Source organism: Entelurus aequoreus, linkage group LG07, assembly GCF_033978785.1.
Source record: "Entelurus aequoreus isolate RoL-2023_Sb linkage group LG07, RoL_Eaeq_v1.1, whole genome shotgun sequence".
Classification (NCBI taxonomy): domain Eukaryota; kingdom Metazoa; phylum Chordata; class Actinopteri; order Syngnathiformes; family Syngnathidae; genus Entelurus; species Entelurus aequoreus.
In genome coordinates this window covers 29,204,340-29,225,051 of record NC_084737.1, presented here as the reverse complement: position 1 = coordinate 29,225,051, position 20,712 = coordinate 29,204,340, and the positions used below count along the sequence as shown (strand labels likewise).

General features: G+C 39.7%; 1 protein-coding gene across 3 annotated transcripts in view; it reads left to right on the top strand.

Moving 5' to 3' along the window:
• LOC133653630 (low-density lipoprotein receptor-related protein 1-like) overlaps positions 1 to 20,712 on the top strand; it is a 221,021-nt gene that overhangs the window by 168,749 nt on the left and 31,560 nt on the right. For all 3 annotated transcript variants that reach the window (XM_062053126.1, XM_062053128.1, XM_062053125.1), the window contains exons 42-55: positions 5,880 to 6,069; positions 6,249 to 6,453; positions 8,918 to 9,110; positions 9,244 to 9,369; positions 9,453 to 9,581; positions 13,069 to 13,188; positions 13,366 to 13,479; positions 13,555 to 13,704; positions 13,788 to 13,910; positions 16,226 to 16,342; positions 16,426 to 16,554; positions 16,639 to 16,764; positions 16,874 to 17,014; positions 18,339 to 18,526. In XM_062053126.1, the coding sequence (XP_061909110.1) occupies positions 5,880 to 6,069; positions 6,249 to 6,453; positions 8,918 to 9,110; positions 9,244 to 9,369; positions 9,453 to 9,581; positions 13,069 to 13,188; positions 13,366 to 13,479; positions 13,555 to 13,704; positions 13,788 to 13,910; positions 16,226 to 16,342; positions 16,426 to 16,554; positions 16,639 to 16,764; positions 16,874 to 17,014; positions 18,339 to 18,526 (2,051 nt within the window). The remainder of the gene's footprint in view (positions 1 to 5,879; positions 6,070 to 6,248; positions 6,454 to 8,917; positions 9,111 to 9,243; positions 9,370 to 9,452; positions 9,582 to 13,068; positions 13,189 to 13,365; positions 13,480 to 13,554; positions 13,705 to 13,787; positions 13,911 to 16,225; positions 16,343 to 16,425; positions 16,555 to 16,638; positions 16,765 to 16,873; positions 17,015 to 18,338; positions 18,527 to 20,712) is intronic.

Genomic DNA, 20,712 nt, shown 5'->3' with positions numbered 1-20,712 from the left:
ATTTGAGGAAAAATAGTTGAAATTCAATATACAATATTTGACATGCCATTACCTAGATTAAAAAAAACTTTTTTTTTTACAATAAATGCACATCATTAACATTGAAATTGCACTTTTAACATGTGTGCATTAGGAAAATAAAAGAGCAACACAGATCACGGCACCCACACACCACCTCTCTCATGTGCGCTCTATTGCAACAGCCGTGTAGAAACTATGTCCGCATATTTAAAATTCCTGCCAATCCATGCGGTCTGAATTTTAGGTTTTTATTACACTCAATAAACGATAAATCAAATCAACAGGTTATAAATCATAATGTTTTCTAATCGATTCATGGTACGCACCCAGATTTAAATAAGCTAATGTGGCAGTTCAGGCTTCTGAGCTTGTATCCAGCTCGAAGCTCTCTACCAGGTCCCCGCCCATCATCATATGAGGACAAGCAGCCAGAGAGTTTTTGCAGAAGTTCCAGCGTTCTCTCCCCTGCTGAAGCAGCTCTCTTCTAAACTTCTGAGACATAAAGCCATAGAGCACGGGGTTAACCACCGCTACTGAGGATGCCAACAATCTGACCAAGATGGCGATAGTGTTGTACCCCGGTGAGCCTTGAATAGTTCCTCCAATGAAGGAGAACATGAGCGCATAGGAGGGCAACCAAAGGAGAGTGAAAACCAGGACTAAAAGAGCTGAGGTGTTGGTGACTTGACTCTGGTAGCGCTCCAGCTGAGGAGCATTCCCAAACAGCCGTGCATGTTGCAGGAAACAGTAGATCTTTGCGTACATCAGCACTATGATTCCCAGAGGTAGAGCAAAGCCAAAAAAGAAGAGGCTGATGCTGTAAACAAGTTGGCTGAAGTTTGAGAGAAAAGCAAAGCAGTACACAGCTCTGGACGTGGTTACGGTACGGAAGGCAAACTGTGGTGCAGCTAATACTGATGCAGGGAGCCAAAGAAGAGCGACTGTCACTTTCACGCGTCTCTGCATTCTGGAGCGGTATGCCCAGGTTGGGTGGACCACTGTGAGGTAGCGAGTCACAGCCAGTGCCGCCAACGTAAAGACAGATGCAGATGAGCAGGCCACGCTTAGGAAGCTGACGGCTTTGCACAGGAAGCTGCCGAAAGGCCAAAATCCCAACGTGATGGCTGACGTGTGGAAGGGAAGGCAAACCAACAATAGCAAATCAGCCGCACTCAGAGCAAGCAGGAGGGTGTCTGTACCATGTGGGGGGTGACCGTCACGTCTCCTCCTGCCTTTTAGAATTGTGATGACGAGGATTTGTCCTACCAGGCCAGTGACTAAGATCAATCCATCCAGAATAGGCACCAGAACCTTAATTACAGCCTGCTCTTCCCTGTTGCTGCTGTTTACATGCTGCCCTGACATTTCCATGTGTTTCCAATTAAAGTCAACTAACTCATTATTCTAATAGCCTGTTAATGTTGAGCATCAGAGTGGGATGTTCATGTCGTGTCAGGGGAATCACAGGCAATGACCACTCTCCATTAAGACAGCTCATCCTTTCATAATGATAGCAATTCGTAAAGCACGTCTAATCACGTGTCTTGTTAAAATGTGTCATCTTTGAAGGAATCACAGTAAAAAAAAAAAGGAATGCCACTCATTCCATCAAGTGTAGTTCAAATGTCCTTAATGAAAACAAAAAATGCTGAATGTCCAGTTTTGCTATGAAAAAATAACCTCAAAGAGCAGTGGTGGCATGCTGGTGCAGGCTTGCTGCATCAGCAAATTCTTCAATAATCCCTTGCAGCAGCTCGTGTCAAACCGAGAGAGATTTCAGCGCAGTAGTACTCCATGTCGGAATTGATTTCTTTGGCACCGGGCAACAATGGTCAGATTTACCTGGAGGGGGTTGCTAACAGTCATTCCACTTTAAAAGGCAGTCAGTTCTACTTGTCGCTAATTGATCGCCGAGACACGAGAGCAGCTTGTCCACTTAGATGCTCCTTGCAGGCGTGTTGACTCGGCGATGAGAGCTTCTGTCGTCCTTAATAAAAATTTAAAAAAGCAATGGTATAAGTCAAAGTAACAACAGCTAATAATTCTTCCTCCCTGCTTGTTAGAAATGATCTGTGCTAAATTGTAAGCAGCTTCTTCCACTGTTTAAACAGTAACCATGGGCTGAGCAAGGCAACACTTACATAACAGTCTGAAACTCACTTGATCTATTGCCCTTCTTGATTGTAAGCAGTTGCCTAAGGGCACATATTTTTTAGTTTTTCATTTTGAGCAGCAATGATATTAAGCACACATTAGGTTGATGATTGTCCTTGTATGTGCATTCTGTCAACTATGGATTTGTGCTGCATTTAAATATAGTTTGGCTCTTTGTTATTCATTCACTGGAAATGTCTCAAAAGGCTCTGTTGACTTTCTGCAAAGTGCAAACAGCTACCTTGAGTGTACATATTGTATTTATACGGCCGGGCATTAGTGTCATAAATGTGATTGCCGGTATGACTAACAGATGGATGCACACCTTGGAGCCTGTAAGACTTCATGGTAGAGCACATTTTCGTGTTTCGCGTTAGATAGATGACACGTTTCAAGAAGATGCCTTCTCAGGAAGAAGTAGACAGCTGCAGTGTGTCGGCCTCCCTCAAGGCTCACTTCTCAAGATGTTCCGTGTCAGTTGTTTTCCCCGCTAAAGAATCGGCTATGAATGAGGGAATCCACAGGGAGCTGGATTTGTATGTGCAGGCAGCCAGCCATGAAGTGTCAGTACAACACACACACATACACACTCTTTAAACACCCTCCAACAGTGCCCATTTGCTGTGTGATGCCAATTTTCTTTAACCTTGTCTCTCACCCTCATTGCATTGCACCATTAATAAAGCGGTCAAGATGCAGCTTGTTAAATAAACCAGTCATTGACTAACACTCCACTTGAAAAAAAGCCCAGACTTCCACCAAGGCCATACATTTATAATTTTACACCTTCATGGACAGCCATCTCTTGCATATGTCAAGATTCAAGTTTAAAAAGAAACCTTTTAAAAGACTAATCAACAACTTTTGACATGAGTGCGGATTAAAACAAAGGTGAAATTAAAACAATATTTACCAAAGTATTCTGCTGCTGTACTGGCCAAAAAATATATACTTGTGTAAAAATTCCATAACACATCGAAATACACAAAATTACATTTTAAAAATAGCTTTATTGAAGGAAAACGGCCCTTTTTTGGATTTTTTTCTATCATTGAAATCCCTTTCTCATAAGAACACAGATGTCTCTTTTCTATGCATTCTAAATTGTAAATAAACGTTATCAATAGGTAGCTAATTAATTCAGTCTATAAAGCGCTCTAAAAACATCCAAAACCCTTCATCAACATTTATGTACACACTGTAAGGCACATTTATAATAACGTGTAATATTTACGAATTGTGGTCATTTTAAGATTACGGCAGCGCATTAATTTCACAGATGCATTACAGCGTTCGCTATTTCCTTCAACAACAACAACAATTACCATTAATTAATGGCAGACTTAACGAGAGCCAACAATGACTACTTTTGGACAAATGATGATTCAGAACCTTATGTTTTTTAACCTGAAAACACAGAAGATAAACTACAAGTTTTAGAAGCTGTGTTTTAAGTAGATTCAGCAAGTAGCACTATTAAGTGTTGAACACATACTTGCCAACCCTCCCGTTTTTAGCGGGAGAATCCCGATATTCAGCGCCTCTCCCGACAACCTCCCGACAGAGATTTTCTCCGGACAAACTCCCGGTATTCAGCCGGAGCTGGAGGCCACGCCCCCCAAAAAAAAAGTCTGCCGCAGGTGCGATTGGACCTGACCAGCCTCTGGGTACAAGTACTGGAGTACCAATTGCTTGCCAGGGAAGATCTTCCCCAGGAAGCAAGGATTGACCGGTTTTAGTTTAGTCTTTATTTGAAGGGACAATGCACAGAAACATTAAGCTCAAAGACAGATATGTTCTGTACCAGATTATAGCTAAATAGCTAATTTCCATCTGCAGTCCCTGGCTACCTAAATTAAAGGGATACAAAAATCATGCAATAAAATTATGTCAATAAAATCATACACAAGTATTAAGAAAAAAGTCATAAAATGCCCTTTCATGGACACATACTTAATATACAATACAACCACACCTCATATACATAATCACACAAAGACAATACATGCTTTTGTTCACATCTGTCATCATTTGTAAAAACAACCATGATTTTAACACACACACCTCACAATTTACAATAAAAATGCTCTCATGGATAAATATAATACACATTAGGTTGATGTGTCAAACATAATGCCCATCTTAGTGACCGTGTGAGCAGCTTTGATTGCTCCAAAGCCACTTTTTAACTTCAATTGTGAATGAAGAGTAATCTGTTAGACTTTTCAAGTTTGTTGTGAGGTCGTTCCATTCCTTTATGGCTTTATATGAAAAGGCTGATTGTGCAAAAGAGGTTTTACATCTGGGTACGCTGCACTGCCCCCTGGTGGAGGCTCGTGTGTTTCTAGTTGTCACAGCAGATGTAAACTGGACAACCCTTAACAAAGCATTGTACTTTCAAGTACAACAATGAGTAGATGAGTGTTGTGTGTGTGTGTGTGTGAATATGTGTAAATAAATGAACACTAAAATTCAAGTATTTCTTTTATTTATATATATAATAAAATAAATAAATATATATATATATATATATATATATATATATATATATATATATATATATATATATATATATATATATATATATATATATATATAGCTAGCTGAAAGTCAAGTATTTATATATATATATATATATATATATATATATATATATATATAGCTAGCTGAAAGTCAAGTATTTATATATATATATATATATATATATATATATATATATATATGAAATACTTGAGTTGGTGAATTCTAGCTGTAAATATACTCTCCTCTTAACCACGCCCCTAACCACGCCCCCCCACCCCCCCACCCCCACCCACCCTACCCCTCCCGATATTGGAGGTCTCAAGGTTGGCAAGTATGGTTGAACAAGAAATACAAACCACTAACAAAATAAAACAATAACTTAATTTACATCGTCTGCTCTCACTGGGATGCCGACTGATGGGATGTTTATATTAAGTTAAAGGTAAAATGATAGTCACACACACACCTAGTGTGTGTGACTATCATTTTACCTTTAACTTTAACCCCTTATTCCACCCTCTGGGAGGTGAGGGGAGCAGTGAGCAGCAGCGGTGGCCGCGCTCGGGAATAATTTTGGTGAGTCCAACCCTTGATGCTGAGTGCCAAGCAGGGTAATGGGTCCCATTTTTATAGTCCTTGGTATGACTCAGCCGGGGTTTGAACTCACGACCTACCGATCTTGTCTTTAAACACAAGACATTTGTTCCCCTGTTTAGATGGTAAATTAATCATCATCTTTTCGTGTCTTCCTAGCGATGTCTTCCGGTCTAAATTGGATTTTAAAGTTGACCAATCTTTTAGTTTATGGCCACAAACTTCTACTATACAAGTGAAAGGCATGATTTATAATCTAGAATTTACTTTTACCATCTCCAAGGGGATGCAGCAGCTCACCGGCTCAGTATGTTAATAGCTGCATTAATTAGTTAGCGCTCTGTGATAAAGGTGTCATGTTACTAAAAGTAGTTCCTCTGTGTTAGTTCTTTTAACTATTGATTACAATACTACAATTCATTCAAGTCATAGTTCTGTGTAAAGTAGTTAATACTTAATCCTGCTAACAAACAGATACAGCTAGTAATACAGTGACTTTGCATTGAAGGGCCTTTTTTCAAATGCATAACAAAAGATGTTCCATACATCTTTTTTAAAGATCCACTTCCTCCTTGTCTGTTCTACAGATGTCGGTTCAGTGGAGGGCCTGGCGTACCACCGCGGGTGGGATACCCTCTACTGGACTAGTTACACTACCTCCACCATCACCCGCCACACTGTGGACCAGAGCCGCTCTGTGGCCTATAACCGCAACACTGTGGTCACCATGTCTGGAGAGGACCACCCCAGAGCCTTTGTGCTGGACGAGTGTCAGGAGTGAGTCATTCATAGCAAAACACGATGTTTGTGTACTGAGCCGGCTGCTTTCCCCCCCTGCTTTTCTTCTCACCAGCACATTTGTTTCAATGCGCTCAGCCGTGACTTTTATACCAAGACTTTGGCAAACCTTGCTGCCGATTAGATAATCAAGTCCTGTTTGTTTGTTCCCACCACAGTCTCATGTTCTGGACCAACTGGAACGAACAGGCTCCCAGTATCATGAGGGCTTCCTTGAATGGGGCCAATGTGATCGCCATTATCGGCAGTGATATTAAAACTCCCAATGGCTTGGCTGTTGATCACCGTGCTGAGAAGCTCTACTTCTCTGATGCCACGCTGGACAAGATAGAACGCTGTGAATACGACGGAAGCAGCCGATATGTAAGACAATGTTTTTATTGATTAATTATATGATGTTTACATCCCTTTTCGTAATAAGAAGTGCATCAAAGTTTGGGTTTTTTTTATTGGCACATTGGCATTCTTGTGCGGAGTTCTCTTTGTGTCAACACAATAGCAAAAAGCGCAATATAATAAAAAGTTCAACAATATAACATTAAATAAAATAAATAATTTAATAATAAATGTTTATATATAAACTACAAAAGCACTAAATATAGAGATGGGATTTGCACACAGTTTTAGATAAAAATTAGGGATGTCCGATAATGGCTTTTTGCCGATATCCGATATGCCGATATTGTCCAACTCTTTAATTGCCGATACCAATATCAACCGATATATACAGTCGTGGAATTAACACATTATTATGCCTAATTTGGACAACCGGGTATGGTGAAGATAAGGTACTTTTTAAAAAAATGAATCAAATAAAATAAGATAAATAAATTAAAAACATTTTCTTGAATAAAAAAGAAAGTAAAACAATATAAAAACAGTTACATAGAAACTAGTAATTAATGAAAATTTGTAAAATTAACTGTTAAAGGTTAGTATTATTAGTGGACCAGCAGCACGCACAATCATGTGTGCTTACGGACTGTATCCCTTGCAGACTGTATTGATATATATTGATATATAATGTAGGAACCAGAATATTAATAACAGAAAGAAACAACGCTTTTGTGTGAATGAGTGTGAATGAGTGTAAATGGGGGAGGGAGGTTTTTTGGGTTGGTGCACTAATTTTAAGTGTATCTTGTGTTTTTTATATGGATTTAATAAAAAAAAAAACAACAAAAAAACAAAAAACGATACTGATAATAAAAAAAACGATACCGATCATTTCCGATATTACATTTTAACGCATTTATCGGCCGATAATATCGGCAGACCGATATTATCCGACATCTCTAATAAAAATGCTAAAAAATAAATGTGAAGAGGCAAGTGGAATTGTGTATATTGCACGTATTTACAAGTATTTACATCACTGTAAAGTAAATCAAAAATAAAGTAAAACTACACTCATTGTAAATTGCAGTATCATGCAACGCAACACATCTAGAGTTTTGTGGTTTTGTAACAGATATAATAACCTTCTAAAAACAAGCATCCTCTGCAGTGGACATTTCTTTTTTCCCATTCCTGTTATGCAAAACACAAATGTCCACTACAGTGGACGCTGGTTCGCAGGAGGATATTGTTCAGACCGTAGTAAGTTCCATATATGCTTCTGTAGTTATCATCACACTTTTCCTTTTTACTATGACTGGTACCCTTTTGTGGTGACATACTGGAGAACACAACAAAGTGTAAAGAAAAAGCAAAACAAAACTGTTAAAATCACTCTGTAGACAATTACCTTGGGAATTAAGTGGGTGGGTATTGTAAGGGATGGGGTTTATTATGTTACATATTGAAAAATGTGCAGATACTCCAACTTGCTGTTGCCATGATCCATCATGCTGTATTGTCTGCAAAATTCAATAAAAATATTTGGAAAAAAAAAAAAAAATCACTCTGTAGAACACAGGTGTCATAAGTTTTTTTTATTGGCACATTGGCATTCTTGTGCGGAGTTCTCTTTGTGTCAACAAAATAGCAAAAAGCGCAATATAATAAAAAGTTCAACAATATAACATTAAATAAAATAAATAATTTAATAATAAATGTTTATATATAAACTACAAAAGCACTAAATATAGAGATGGGATTTGCACACAGTTTTAGATAAAAATTAGGGATGTCCGATAATGGCTTTTTGCCGATATCCGATATGCCGATATTGTCCAACTCTTTAATTGCCGATACCGATATCAACCGATACCGACAACTCTACTTATATTCTAAATGCAAAGCATCAGTGGCCTAGTGGTTAGAGTGTCCGCCCTGAGATCGGTAGGTTGGAGTTCAAATCCCAGCCGAGTCATACCAAAGACTATAAAAATGGGACCCGTTTCCCTCCCTGCTTGGCACTCAGCATCAAGGGTTGGAGTTGGGGGTTAAATCACCAAAATGATTCCCGGGCGCGGCGCCGCTGCTGCCCACTGCTCCCCAAGGGGATGGGTCAAATGCAGAGGACAAATTTCACCACATCTAGTGTGTGTGTGACAATCATTGGTACTTTAATCTTTAATCTTTAATCCATCAATTTGTGAGTAAAAAATATGAGTTCATAGGCAATAATATCATGAGGTGATTATACAATTATATTCATCCATATTTACTGTTACAAATGGCCCTCTGAAGGGCATTCATAACCACGATGTGGCCCTCAATTAAAATGAGTTTGACACCTCTGGTTTAGATGCTCACTCAGCTGAAGTCTGGCATCGTTTGTTGTCATATGACATAATGTGTGACGAAATCTTGAGACACATTTTGGTGCCATATTACTCTTCAAGTGTTTCTCTAAATGCCCTTCCAACTATTTGCCCTTTAGGTTTTGTTGAAAAATGAGCCTGTGCATCCGTTTGGCCTGGCCGTGTATGGAGACTACATCTTCTGGACAGACTGGGTGAGGAGGGCGGTCCTTCGAGCCGACAAGTACCCAGGTGGAGACATGAAAGTTCTGCGAGCTGACATCCCTCAGCAGCCCATGGGAATCGTTGCTGTGGCCAACGACACCAATAGCTGTAGGAAGCATTCATTTTCCGTAATTCTCCCATCTCGGTTACACTATTGTTGTTTTTCGCCCCACTTAGTCATTTGTTGCAAAGATGATGGAATTTTCACTCCAACAAAACTCCACTCTCATTCATTCGTCAGGTGAGTTTTCTCCTTGCCGCACAAATAACGGAGGCTGCCAAGACCTGTGCCTGCCCACATCTGATGGGAGGGTCAACTGCAGTTGCCGTGGAGACAGACAACTTCTGGAAGACAATACCTGCTCTTGTATGAAAAGATAAAACATAACATTTCTAATTTAGTGTTTGGTTTAGATGATAAAATTCCATGAACTTGTGTTACCTCACCAGCACTGAACATGTCTTGTGGGAGTGTGGATGACTTTGAGTGTGGAAATGGTGATTGCATCAACTACAGCCTGACCTGTGACGGCATGGCCCACTGCAAGGACAAGTCTGATGAGAAGCAGTCCTACTGTGGTGAGAATCTACGGAACAATCACATTTTATATACTAAGATGCCAAAAGGACCCTATTCTCCCATGTGCTAAAGAGAAAACAGGTGTGCAACTGCATGGATTCTGGCCACGCCTTCTTCCAAAATGCACACTTTGGGTACAGCAACCCTTAAATGTGGGAGTTCCCTGTCAAATCTGGCCTTCCGCGTATTCTCCCATTGACTTGAGTACTTATATTCTTCTGTGCTTCTAAGGCTGGATTAAGTCCAGCACCTCAAAAAGGTGAAACGTCATATTGCACTTGAAGTTTGGATGCAGTGTATACCACACATAATAACATTATAAGAGACTTTCAGAAAACTATCAAATCTATTCCTATCACTTCAATTGAGACACCTGGAAACAGCCATTAAGATAAGGATAATGATTTGCAATGTTTGTAAAACTCCATGTTTAACAATTTTCACCTACAAAAAAAGCTGTCGCAAAACGTTTGCCTCATTAGTAATGAACCTGCCTTCATTCACGACTTAAGCACTTTTGCCTAACTTACATGGGCCAGCGTGTCTGCAAGCTAGTTGGGAAAATATGAATAAGATAAATGTGTGTAACTTCAAGAACTTATGCGCAAATTAGAGAATTGAGACTTTAATCCTTAAAAGGGAACTTCGCTTTTTGTCAAATGTTACCTACCATTCACAATAGTAATGCCAGACAAGAACACACATGACCTTCTTGTTTATGCATTCTCACTCTATCTAAATAAACACTATAAAGAGTCAGCTACAATGGCACTTTTAAAAAAAAAAAACATCCAAATAGCTCCATCAACGTTTAATATACACAATGTAAGAATATATGTAATGCCCTTATGGTCATTTTAAGCATATAGTTGTGCATTAATTTCTCAGATGCATCACAACATTTGCTATTTCCTTCAACAACTACTAATCATGGTAGACTATATGAAAGCCAACAACTACTATTTTGGGACAATTGATAATCCCGAACCTTATATTTTTTAGCCTAAATAAGAGGCTGAGCTACAAGTTTTAGAAGCTAAGAGATGAGCAGATCCAGCAAGTAGCACTATTCACTCACTCACTCACTCACTCACTCACTCACTTACTTATCCTGGGACCAAAGGTCATAGGGGTACCATGCTGGCCTTGACAGCCAGTGCTCCTCACCGCTCACGATCTTCGGCCAAGCTGCCGACGTCTGCATCAGGAAATGTCCTGGTCTTGGATTTGTTGATGCTGGACTTGAATCTTCTCGGAATGAGGATGAAATTGATTTGGTTGTGCGTCTCTCCGTTGTGTGAATGCCACCTTGTTCTTCGGGAGGTTTTGTGTGGATACAGCACATTGATCAGGTTTAGCTTATGACTGCTGGCAAACTCAAGGAGTCACAGGCCCCTGTCAGAGTTTCTCCTGAGCCAAAGCAACCCACTGTCCCTGCCCACTGATCGTAAGCATATGGGCCAACTTTGGCATTCCAGTTGCCCTGGACGATGATGAGGGCTGTCTTTCGAGTCTTTTTGTTGATGTTCTCCAGTTCCTCGTAGAATTCTTCAACTGCATCGTCGTCATAGTCTAGAGTTGTGTCAAAGACTTGAATGATGGTGATAGTCGTTGAGGTATGTGTAGTTGAACATGGCGATGAGCCTGATGCAAACTGGCGTGCAGCTAATGACAGTGTTTACTCCGTTCATGTTTCCTGAAGCCTACTCAATGTTGGTGTTTAGAGTCATCACAGCTGTACCATATCTTGTGACTCTTGTCTGTGGTGGTTTCCCCGAAACCGGTCCATCTCACTTCTACGATGGACCAATTGTACTTGGCAAGTTTGTGGGTCAGTTCTTTCACTTTTCCGCATGCATACAATGTACAGACATTCCAGTTTCCAATGATAGTTTCCTCTTCGGGACGCTTGATGGATGCTGTTGATGACTTTACAGTCCCAGTAGCACACTTTCCAGTCCCACTCTGAGACGCTGCTGTGGGTAGCACGGTCTTTGTTAATTCGGGCCTTGACCAATCTGGCATGTTGTTGGCTGACTGTTTGTTCATCATGTTATTTCAGTGGGCAGTGGTTTCCTTAGTGGTGCCCTTCTCCTCTCCAGGTATCAAAACACAGCCGATTAACTCCAACTTGGTGGCTTGCCTTGGTCGTGAACACAAGGTCATTAAGCCCCTGTGAGCCCCTCCGTCAAGGCCGTTGATTTCTTTAGTGAAGGTCCTCTGCCCAGTGATGCCCTGTTAACATCACCCCTACTGTACCATAGGATGGGAGACTCGTGATGGTGGGAGTGTCGAACTTCCCGAACAGGTCCACTGGACCTGCCACTGCCAGTAGCCAGTAGCACTATTGCTAAGTATTAAACAAGAAATACAAACTACGAACATAATCATACAATAACCTACTGTAAAATGTCAGCTCTCAGTGGGATGCCGACTAATAGGATGTTTATATCTTCCTGTTTCGAAGAATAACATAATAATCATAATCCTCATGCAGATAAAACAAACTGTTTGAGTCTTTCTCAGAATCTCAGGGTCTAAATTAAATGTCAAAGCTGACCAATTTCTTGGTTTATGGCCACAACCTTCCACTATAAATGTGAGAAGCATGATTTATAATCCAGCACAAACTTTCACCAACTCAGAAGCGATGCAGCAGCTCAACGGCTCAGTCGGTCAATAACTGCTTTTCTCTATGTTCCTCTATGTGATTACGGCACCGCTAAAAGTAGTTCCTCAGCGTTAGCGCTTATAATAACAATATCATTAATACTTGGCTAAAATGCAGGTACGACATGAGGAGTATTGTTGGATGTTTTTTAGAGGGCTTTATGGGCGGAATAGATTACTACCATTAGCTAAATTGTTAGCCACCTCATTCTTACCGTATATTAAAAAATTAGAATGCCTAAAAAAAGAAATTGTCCCACAACGGTCCATTCAATGGCACAAAATAGACGAAAATTGAAAATGAGCAGACATTCTTAATAGACAAGAAATATAGGTCAAAAGGTCAGAAATTTTACGACAAAATACTTATGTGTTCTTGTCTTACATAGTTATTGTGAATGTTGGTCAAAATTTAAAAAATTGTGTAGTTCCCCTTTTTATGGAACACATTGTGTTAAAGATGATATTTAAATAATTTGCAGGTTTAGTTAAGTTTTGTAAAAAAAAAAGTGCTTTTAAAATGCTTGAAATTTTAAAAGGATTACTTTCTTGACTGACAAGTGCACTTGTTAGATGCAGAAATAAAGTCAGGGGATGTAATTTGCAGCATAAAAGATAAAAAATAAATTTTTAGGGTACTTTAAACAGAAATTTTAAAAGTTGTATGGACTCTGAATGTAATAAATTCTAGAAATTCTAGAAGAAATGCAAGCTATAGTCTTAATGTCGACTTAGTAGACCGAATCAATTAATGTGCCATTTCAGATGTTCTTGTAAAAAATTGTGCTTTCTTCCCATTGTTTTGCTTCTCTGTAGCCAATCGAATTTGTAAGAAAGGCTACAGACACTGCATGAATGGTCGCTGCATCGGTCACCAGTTCTGGTGTGACGGTACAGACGACTGTGGCGATCACTCGGATGAACTTCCTTGCAACAGTAAGTGTCCGCCTGTAGCTTTATGTTATTGTATTGTTATTATGTGACTCTCTGATAGGTGCTTTCTGGTCCAATGCCTATCTCTGTGTGATAGCCATACTAATAAGGACTATGGATTAAAACATACATTTGTGTCATTTATTTGTCTGTGCTCATTAATGTGATCTGTGCTTGCAGTGACTCTGTGCAAACTAGGCGAGTTCCAGTGCAAAGATGGCCGATGCATCTCCAACTTCAGCCGCTGTGACCAGGTGGTCAACTGCGAGGATGCAAGCGATGAGATGAACTGCCGTAAGAAATATTAAATGAATGTAGGGCAAATAAAGGTTTGTTAATAGCTTAATAACATATTTTGTCTGTTCGCAGAAACTACCGACTGCTCCCGTTTCTTCCGCTTGGGGGTAAAAGGCGCTTCCTTTCAGAGCTGTGAGAGGACCACTCTGTGTTACCTATCTTCATGGGTGTGTGACGGAAACAACGACTGTGGCGACTTCTCTGATGAGAGAAACTGCCCAGGTTGAAATCTTTGCCTGATTATTTGCTAAAAGGATTTCTACCTGCAAATGATTACCCTGCAATGTCCTTCTCTTCTCATACAGATAAACGCAAACTTAAATGTCCAGTCAACTTCTTTGCATGTCCCAGTGGTCGTTGCATCCCGATGAGTTGGACTTGCGATAAGGAGAATGACTGTGAGAATGGAGCTGACGAGACACACTGTGGTCAGTCTACTCTTACGCAAAGTCATGTATAAAATGAATGGCTCTTTGCAAATGCTCAGTTTTGAGTGACACCGTCACAGATGTGCAAGCATCTGTGGTTATACCACAACACACTCCAGTGGAACCTCAGTTTACAAATGTAATTGTTTCTTGAGCAGGGTAATAAATAGAAAAGTTTCTACATTGAATCAAAGTTCTCCATAAGAAACAATGTAAATATTAATAATGTGTTCCAGCCTCAACAAAAGTCCATATTTTGATAAAGGTTTGTACAAATTCAACACAATATTAAACAATATACATTACTGTATAACAAACACAAATAACAATAATGGATCATCTTCCTATTTAATAAGAAAGCCAAAACAATTCCTGAACGGTCCTCATTTTCAGCCGCCCTGGCGACATGCACACACACTGTTTCTAGCTCTGTGGTGCGCCCACAGTTTGAAATCACAAAATGTTTCAACTTTAACAGCCAAGTTGCTGCAATAATTTGGAATAAAAAATAAAATCCGCTTTACTTTGTTGGTTAATCTTCTGGGTGTGCAGCAGAAGGGGAGGGCAGCAGTGTCGACTAACCACACATCGCTTTCTTTAGACTCATATTAAATTAGAAAGACTAGAAACATTTTGTAAAAAGGCTATAAAAATACATTTAAAAAAAAACACATTCAAAGTAAGGTTGTCCCGTTACCAATATTTTGGTACTAGTACCGAAATGTATTTTGATACTTTCGGATCCTTTTCGATACATTTTTAATTAAAGGGTACCACAAAAAATGGCATTACATTAAACATAAGTTTTTTAATTGCAATCAAAGAACAATTTGGGCATTAAATAACATAGTGAACATACGAGAAAACTTCACTTTTAGTAATAGGTAAGCAAACGGGTTACAAAGGCTCCTAATTTGGCTGCTGACGTTTGCAGTAACATATTGTGTCTTTTCTCATTGTATTATTTTGTCATAAATATGAGGGACAAGCGGTAGAAAATGGATGCATTTGTTAATTTACTGTGCATATCTAGTTATATTCTGTTTTAAAATTTTCTATACACACTTCTATTAAAATTAAATAAGCTCTAATTCTTCTGTTAGGATACTTTACATAAGTTTGGGGTGATACCACAAATTTGTAGTAGTTACAGGTTCATACTTTGGTCATATTTTGAAGTCCTCATGTGTCCAGGGACGTATTTTATTAACATGATAAAATTAAAAAAGGAAAAAAGATTTTGTGATTATAAAAAATCTTGACGTAATTGTTGTAGTATCGATTAGATACTGCTCTTGTACTTGATATCGTTACAGTCAATATCTGTGTGGACCCACCATTTTGTTTACATTCAGGAGGGCTAGTTTGCTGTTAACGGTGAGCTATTGTATCCTCCTACGGAGTGTAAATAAATAAATGATAAATGGGTTACACTTGTATAGCGCTTTTCTACCTTCAAGGTACTCAAAGCGCTTTGACAGTATTTCCACATTCACTCATTCACACACACATTCACACACTGATGGCGGGAGCTGCCATGCAAGGCGCTAAGCAACACCCATCAGGAGCAAGGGTGAAGTGTCTTGCCCAAGGACACAACGGACGTGACTAGGATGGTAGAAGGTGGGGATTGAACCCCAGTAACCAGCAACCCTCCGATTGCTGGCACGGCCACTCTACCAACTTCACCACGCCGTCCCACGCCGTAGTAAAGCATGTTTAGCTATTAATCATCCTGCAGGAATAATATTTGTAAGAAACAAAGTTTGTCACCATGGAGGCGAGGATTAGTGATTTAGAATGATTTAAAACAGTACGGAGCCACTAGCTAGGTATTAGTTAGCTATGTTGCACTGCTTGCAAAGCAGCCCTTCAGTGTTTATAGGTCCATTAATCATTAGATTTAAAGCCAAAATGTTTGTATTTTTTTCAAGAGCAGTGTACGGTAATATCATTTTTAATTAATTAGTACGCAGTACTTTATTAGTCCCGGTATACCGTACAACCCTAAAACAAGGCAAACAAAGTAGCACAGTAGCTAACTGCGCTCTGCTGACTGAATGACCACAATCGCTGCTGGGCACAAAATTGTTGCGGGACGAGAGACACAATGAGTGGATGAAACATTTGTAAACTTAGACAAGGTTTTTACATATTTTGTACTCTGCCTGTAGTTCGCAAATTGAAAAATTTGTAAAATAAGAGCTTAGTACATCGAGGTTCCACTATACAATGATTAACACACAGTTCTTGTAAGAATGTTTGCATGGTTCCCATTGTCTTTATTCGTAGAAAAACATTGTTGTCCTTTGCAGACAAATTTTGCACTTTCGCCCAGTTTGAATGTGGGAACCACCGCTGCATTTCCAGCCACTGGGTGTGCGATGGTTCTGATGACTGTGGTGACGGATCAGATGAAAATGAGAAATGCAGTAAGCAACAATTACAACACAGGCCTTTTTTTAACCCTTGAAAGTGTAAGGCAATATGTCATTTACCTTTCCCATTATCACAGAATCCAAAACCTGCAGTCCCGAGGCCTTCCAGTGTCCGGGCTCTCATATGTGTGTGCCGCAGCGCTGGAAGTGCGATGGAGACAAAGACTGTCCTGATGGTGCTGATGAGAGTGTTAAGGCTGGCTGCTGTGAGTCGAGACACACAGTGGATGTTTGTCTTTAGAAACTTGGATCAAATTCAGTGAGTCTTTGTGTTCTTTTTCCACTGTCAGTGTACACCAACAGCACTTGTGACGAGAATGAGTTCATGTGTCAGAACAGACAATGTATTCCCAAACACTTCGTGTGTGATCATGACATTGACTGCGGCGATGGCTCAGACGAGTCTCCAGAATGTGGTGGGTGTGTTGTCCTTTTAGAGAAACTGATTGATTAGGAAGATTACTCTGTGGAAAAAAATGGGTACCGAAATTAAGGTAATAAGGTGACTGTGCTGTCATTTTGCAGAATATCCAACATGCGGTCCAGAAGAGTTCCGCTGTGCTAACGGCCGCTGCCTCAACCAGAAGAAATGGGAGTGTGATGGAGAGTTTGACTGTCAGGATCGCTCTGATGAAGCTCCCAAGAACCCGCGATGCACTGACACAGGTTAGTTTGTGGTAGTTTACTGTAAAACAGCAACCAATACTGTGTAGGATTGGTCTCAGGTTGTCTCTCATGTCAGGGAACATGGAATCTGATTGTTTTGATAAACTTAAACGATACATATACCGTATAAGTCGCTCCGGAGTATAAGTCGCACCTGCCGAAAATGCATAATAAAAACATATATAAGTCGCACTGGAGTATAAGTCACATTTTTTGGGGAAATGTATTTGATAAAACCCAACACCAAGAATAGACATTTGAAAGGCAATTTAAAATAAATAAAGAATAGTGAACAACAGGCTGAATAAGTGTTCGTTATATGACGCATAAATAACCAACTGAGAACGTGCCTGGTACATTAACGTAACATATTATGGTAAGAGTCATTCAAATAACTATAACATATAGAACATGCTATACGTTTACCAAACAATCCGTCACTCCTAATCGCTAAATCCCATGAAATCTTATATGTCTAGTCTCTTACGTGAATGAGCTAAATAATATTATTTGATATTTTACGGTAATGTGTTAATAATTTCACACATAAGTCGCTCCTGAGTATAAGTTGCAACCCTGGCCAAACTATGAAAAAAACTGCGACCTATAGTCCGAAAAATACGGTACTTTATTAACAGGGGGCGAGGCGAGTCTACCCTTGGAGACACTAAAAGACTCAGGGGAGTCACAGCAGCTTGAGAAAAATAAAGAAAAGTGTGTTTTATAAAACTTGCCAAAATTAACTAGTGCTGTTAATCACTCTTTTGAATTTTGATTAATAACGATTAGTAAATAATTGCGTGCATGATTTAAATTAATTTTCTTTAAAAGACAAATTTTTTGACACTAATGCAGTTTTATTGTCAGAATGTCATACTGGAACATTTTTAAAAATATTTTTACTTGATTGATTATTTCAATGACTGCGAATATATGAATATTTTTGAAACCATTAATACACTAATTCTAAGATAACTTCAGTTATGTGAAAGACAAAAAAGATGAATTGATCTTTAGTTCCTACTGTGAGAGGGTAAACACTTACCAGAGTCTGCATGTGTGAGAAGAAAACAATCCAAAATGCTCCAATTTTATTTATTCTTTTGGGAGAATGGGAGACCCCGCCTGTATTATATTCTCTTAGGAGAGGCTCACTGTGCCACACTTCCCAGTATTCTAAACAAGGGGAGGATTTCTGATGGAATACATTGTGGACATCTATGGTGATCACACACTATCTTCTTCCAAAGTACCGCACTTCAATGTTTAATTTCCATCTTCTTTGTGACGATAGTATTGACACGGCCTTCGTGTGTGATTTCAGAGAAGTCGTGTAACGAGTCAGCCTTCATGTGCCGCAATGGAAACTGCCTGAACGAGACGCTGCTGTGTGACCGCAACGACGACTGCGGTGACGGCTCGGATGAACTCAACTGCTTCATCAATGAATGTCTCAATAGTAAGCTGAGTGGCTGCTCTCAGCTCTGTGATGACCTCAAGATTGGCTACAAGGTAGGTCATCTCAGTGTTTGTGTTGCTGTAATCCAGTTTCTTTCAAGTCAATCCAAAAAAACATGGACCTTCACTGCCCAAGCGTTTATATACTGTACCTAATGGACACGGAAGCGGGTCTCAAAAGTTGTGAGCTGCTGACCTCAGGCATGCACTTGTGTAAGACCAAAACGTGTTTTGGCTCTCCTTTTTGAAAGTAGGAGGCGTATCTTAAAACAGATTGAACTCTGCATGAACTCCCATGTTTGTATTCATGAGGCTGCAGTCAGAGCTTCTTTTAAAAATAATAGAAAGTGTCCCTGTACCAAACGTTGTTTGATTCTGATAGCTGGCTTAAGTCATTCAGTGCAAATTCAGTGCTTCACACTACTGTTTGTCTACTGTTTCATATCTGAGTATTGGATAAAATGCTTCAAATGATCACTATTATAACAATAAATATATAATTGTTTGTCTTTTAGGTTTAGAAAATCACGTTTGCTATAGCATCCATTTTCTATACAGCTTATCTTCATTAGGATCACAGTTAAGCTGGAGCATATCCCGGCTGACTTCGGGCGAGAAGCGGGAGGCGCCTTAGACTGGTTGCCAGCCAATCACAGGGCACATATTGTATAGACAATTAACAACAATTTGCACTTACGGTACATTCACACTTATGTACAATTTGGAGTCTCCAATTAACTATACAAAAGACCTCTATGGAAAGTCAGAGTCAAGGATCCAGATTTGCCTCGCCCGGACCCCCTCTGGAGCCAGTCCCAGAGGTGGGGCTCGATGGCGAGCGCCTGGTGGCCGGGCCTGTCCCCATAGGCCCGATAAGGTAGCATGGTTACCCCCTCCAATGGGCGCACCACTCATGGGAGGGGGCATAGATGTCGGGTGCAGTGTGAGCTTGGCGGTCTGATCCTCGGCTACAGAAACTAGCTCTAGGCACTCTCCAGTACGGAAGTATTGGAGAGTGCTCCCTCAGGTGATTCCTTTGTTCTGCTGGGTGATTTCAACGCTCACATTGGCAATGACAGTGAAACCTGGAGAGGCGTGATTGGGAAAAACGGCCGTCCGCATCTGAATTCGAGTACTTTTGTGCTTGTCAAAGATTGTCCACAATCTGTGTATATATGTGATTAATCACATAAGCAATACTAATTATTTTTGACAGCCCTAAAAAGGACTTGTCTTATAATATTCAGGGTGTAGAGCAGGGGTGCCCAAACCTTTTGCCTCAAAGGGCCAAAGTGAAAATGTGTCAAGGGGCTGCAGGCCAAACACAGCAACTTTAGGTGTGAAAGACAAATAGCCTAAATGTAAATCAGTCATTGAATTTATTATATTTAGAACATGTTGTTCAACCATCCAAAGGGAGTGGGAAGAAGCGCAGCTTGTCTGGTCCCACCCCTGTGCCATAAGCAGCACTCAAATGTAAATAAAAAATGTTAACCTTGCATACATGCCATCCATGATTGCAGGACTTTAAAGGCGTCAGTATAAATATGTATGGAATTTGGAAAACCATCCTTTTGGGGGGCCAAATGAAACAAGCATGCAAGCTAAATTTGGCTCCTGGGCCCCATTTTGGGCACCCCGGGGCAAGAGATTTTGACGAACAAACAAATAAGTGAGAACATGTGATGATAATTTTAAGATAATAGTGAATAATGAAGCAGAGTTATCAAACAACTTAGTGACTGCGTATTAATAATAACATAGATGAAATATGAGTTCACTGATATTTAAATACATGATTGTGTGTGTGTATTTTTGATTTTGTCTTTACAAATATTTTTTCAAAAAACTAAGAAAAAAAAGAAAAAAAAAAGGTGGTGAGTCATCTAATATTGAGCTCAATATACTTGTAGTACTGTATGTATGTATTTCTGTATATACCAGGGGTCCCCAAACTTTTTGACTCGGGGGGCCGCATTGGGATAAAAAAATTTGGCCGGGGGCCAGGCTGTATATATGTGTATATATATATATATACACTACCGTTCAAAAGTTTGGGGTCACCCAAACAATTTTGTGCAATAGCCTTCATTTCTAAGAACAAGAATAGACTGTCGAGTTTCAGATGAAAGTTATTTTTTTCTGGCCATTTTGAGCGTTTAATTGACCCCACATATGTGATGCTCCAGAAACTCAATCTGCTCAAAGGAAGGTCAGTTTTGTAGCTTCTGTAACGAGCT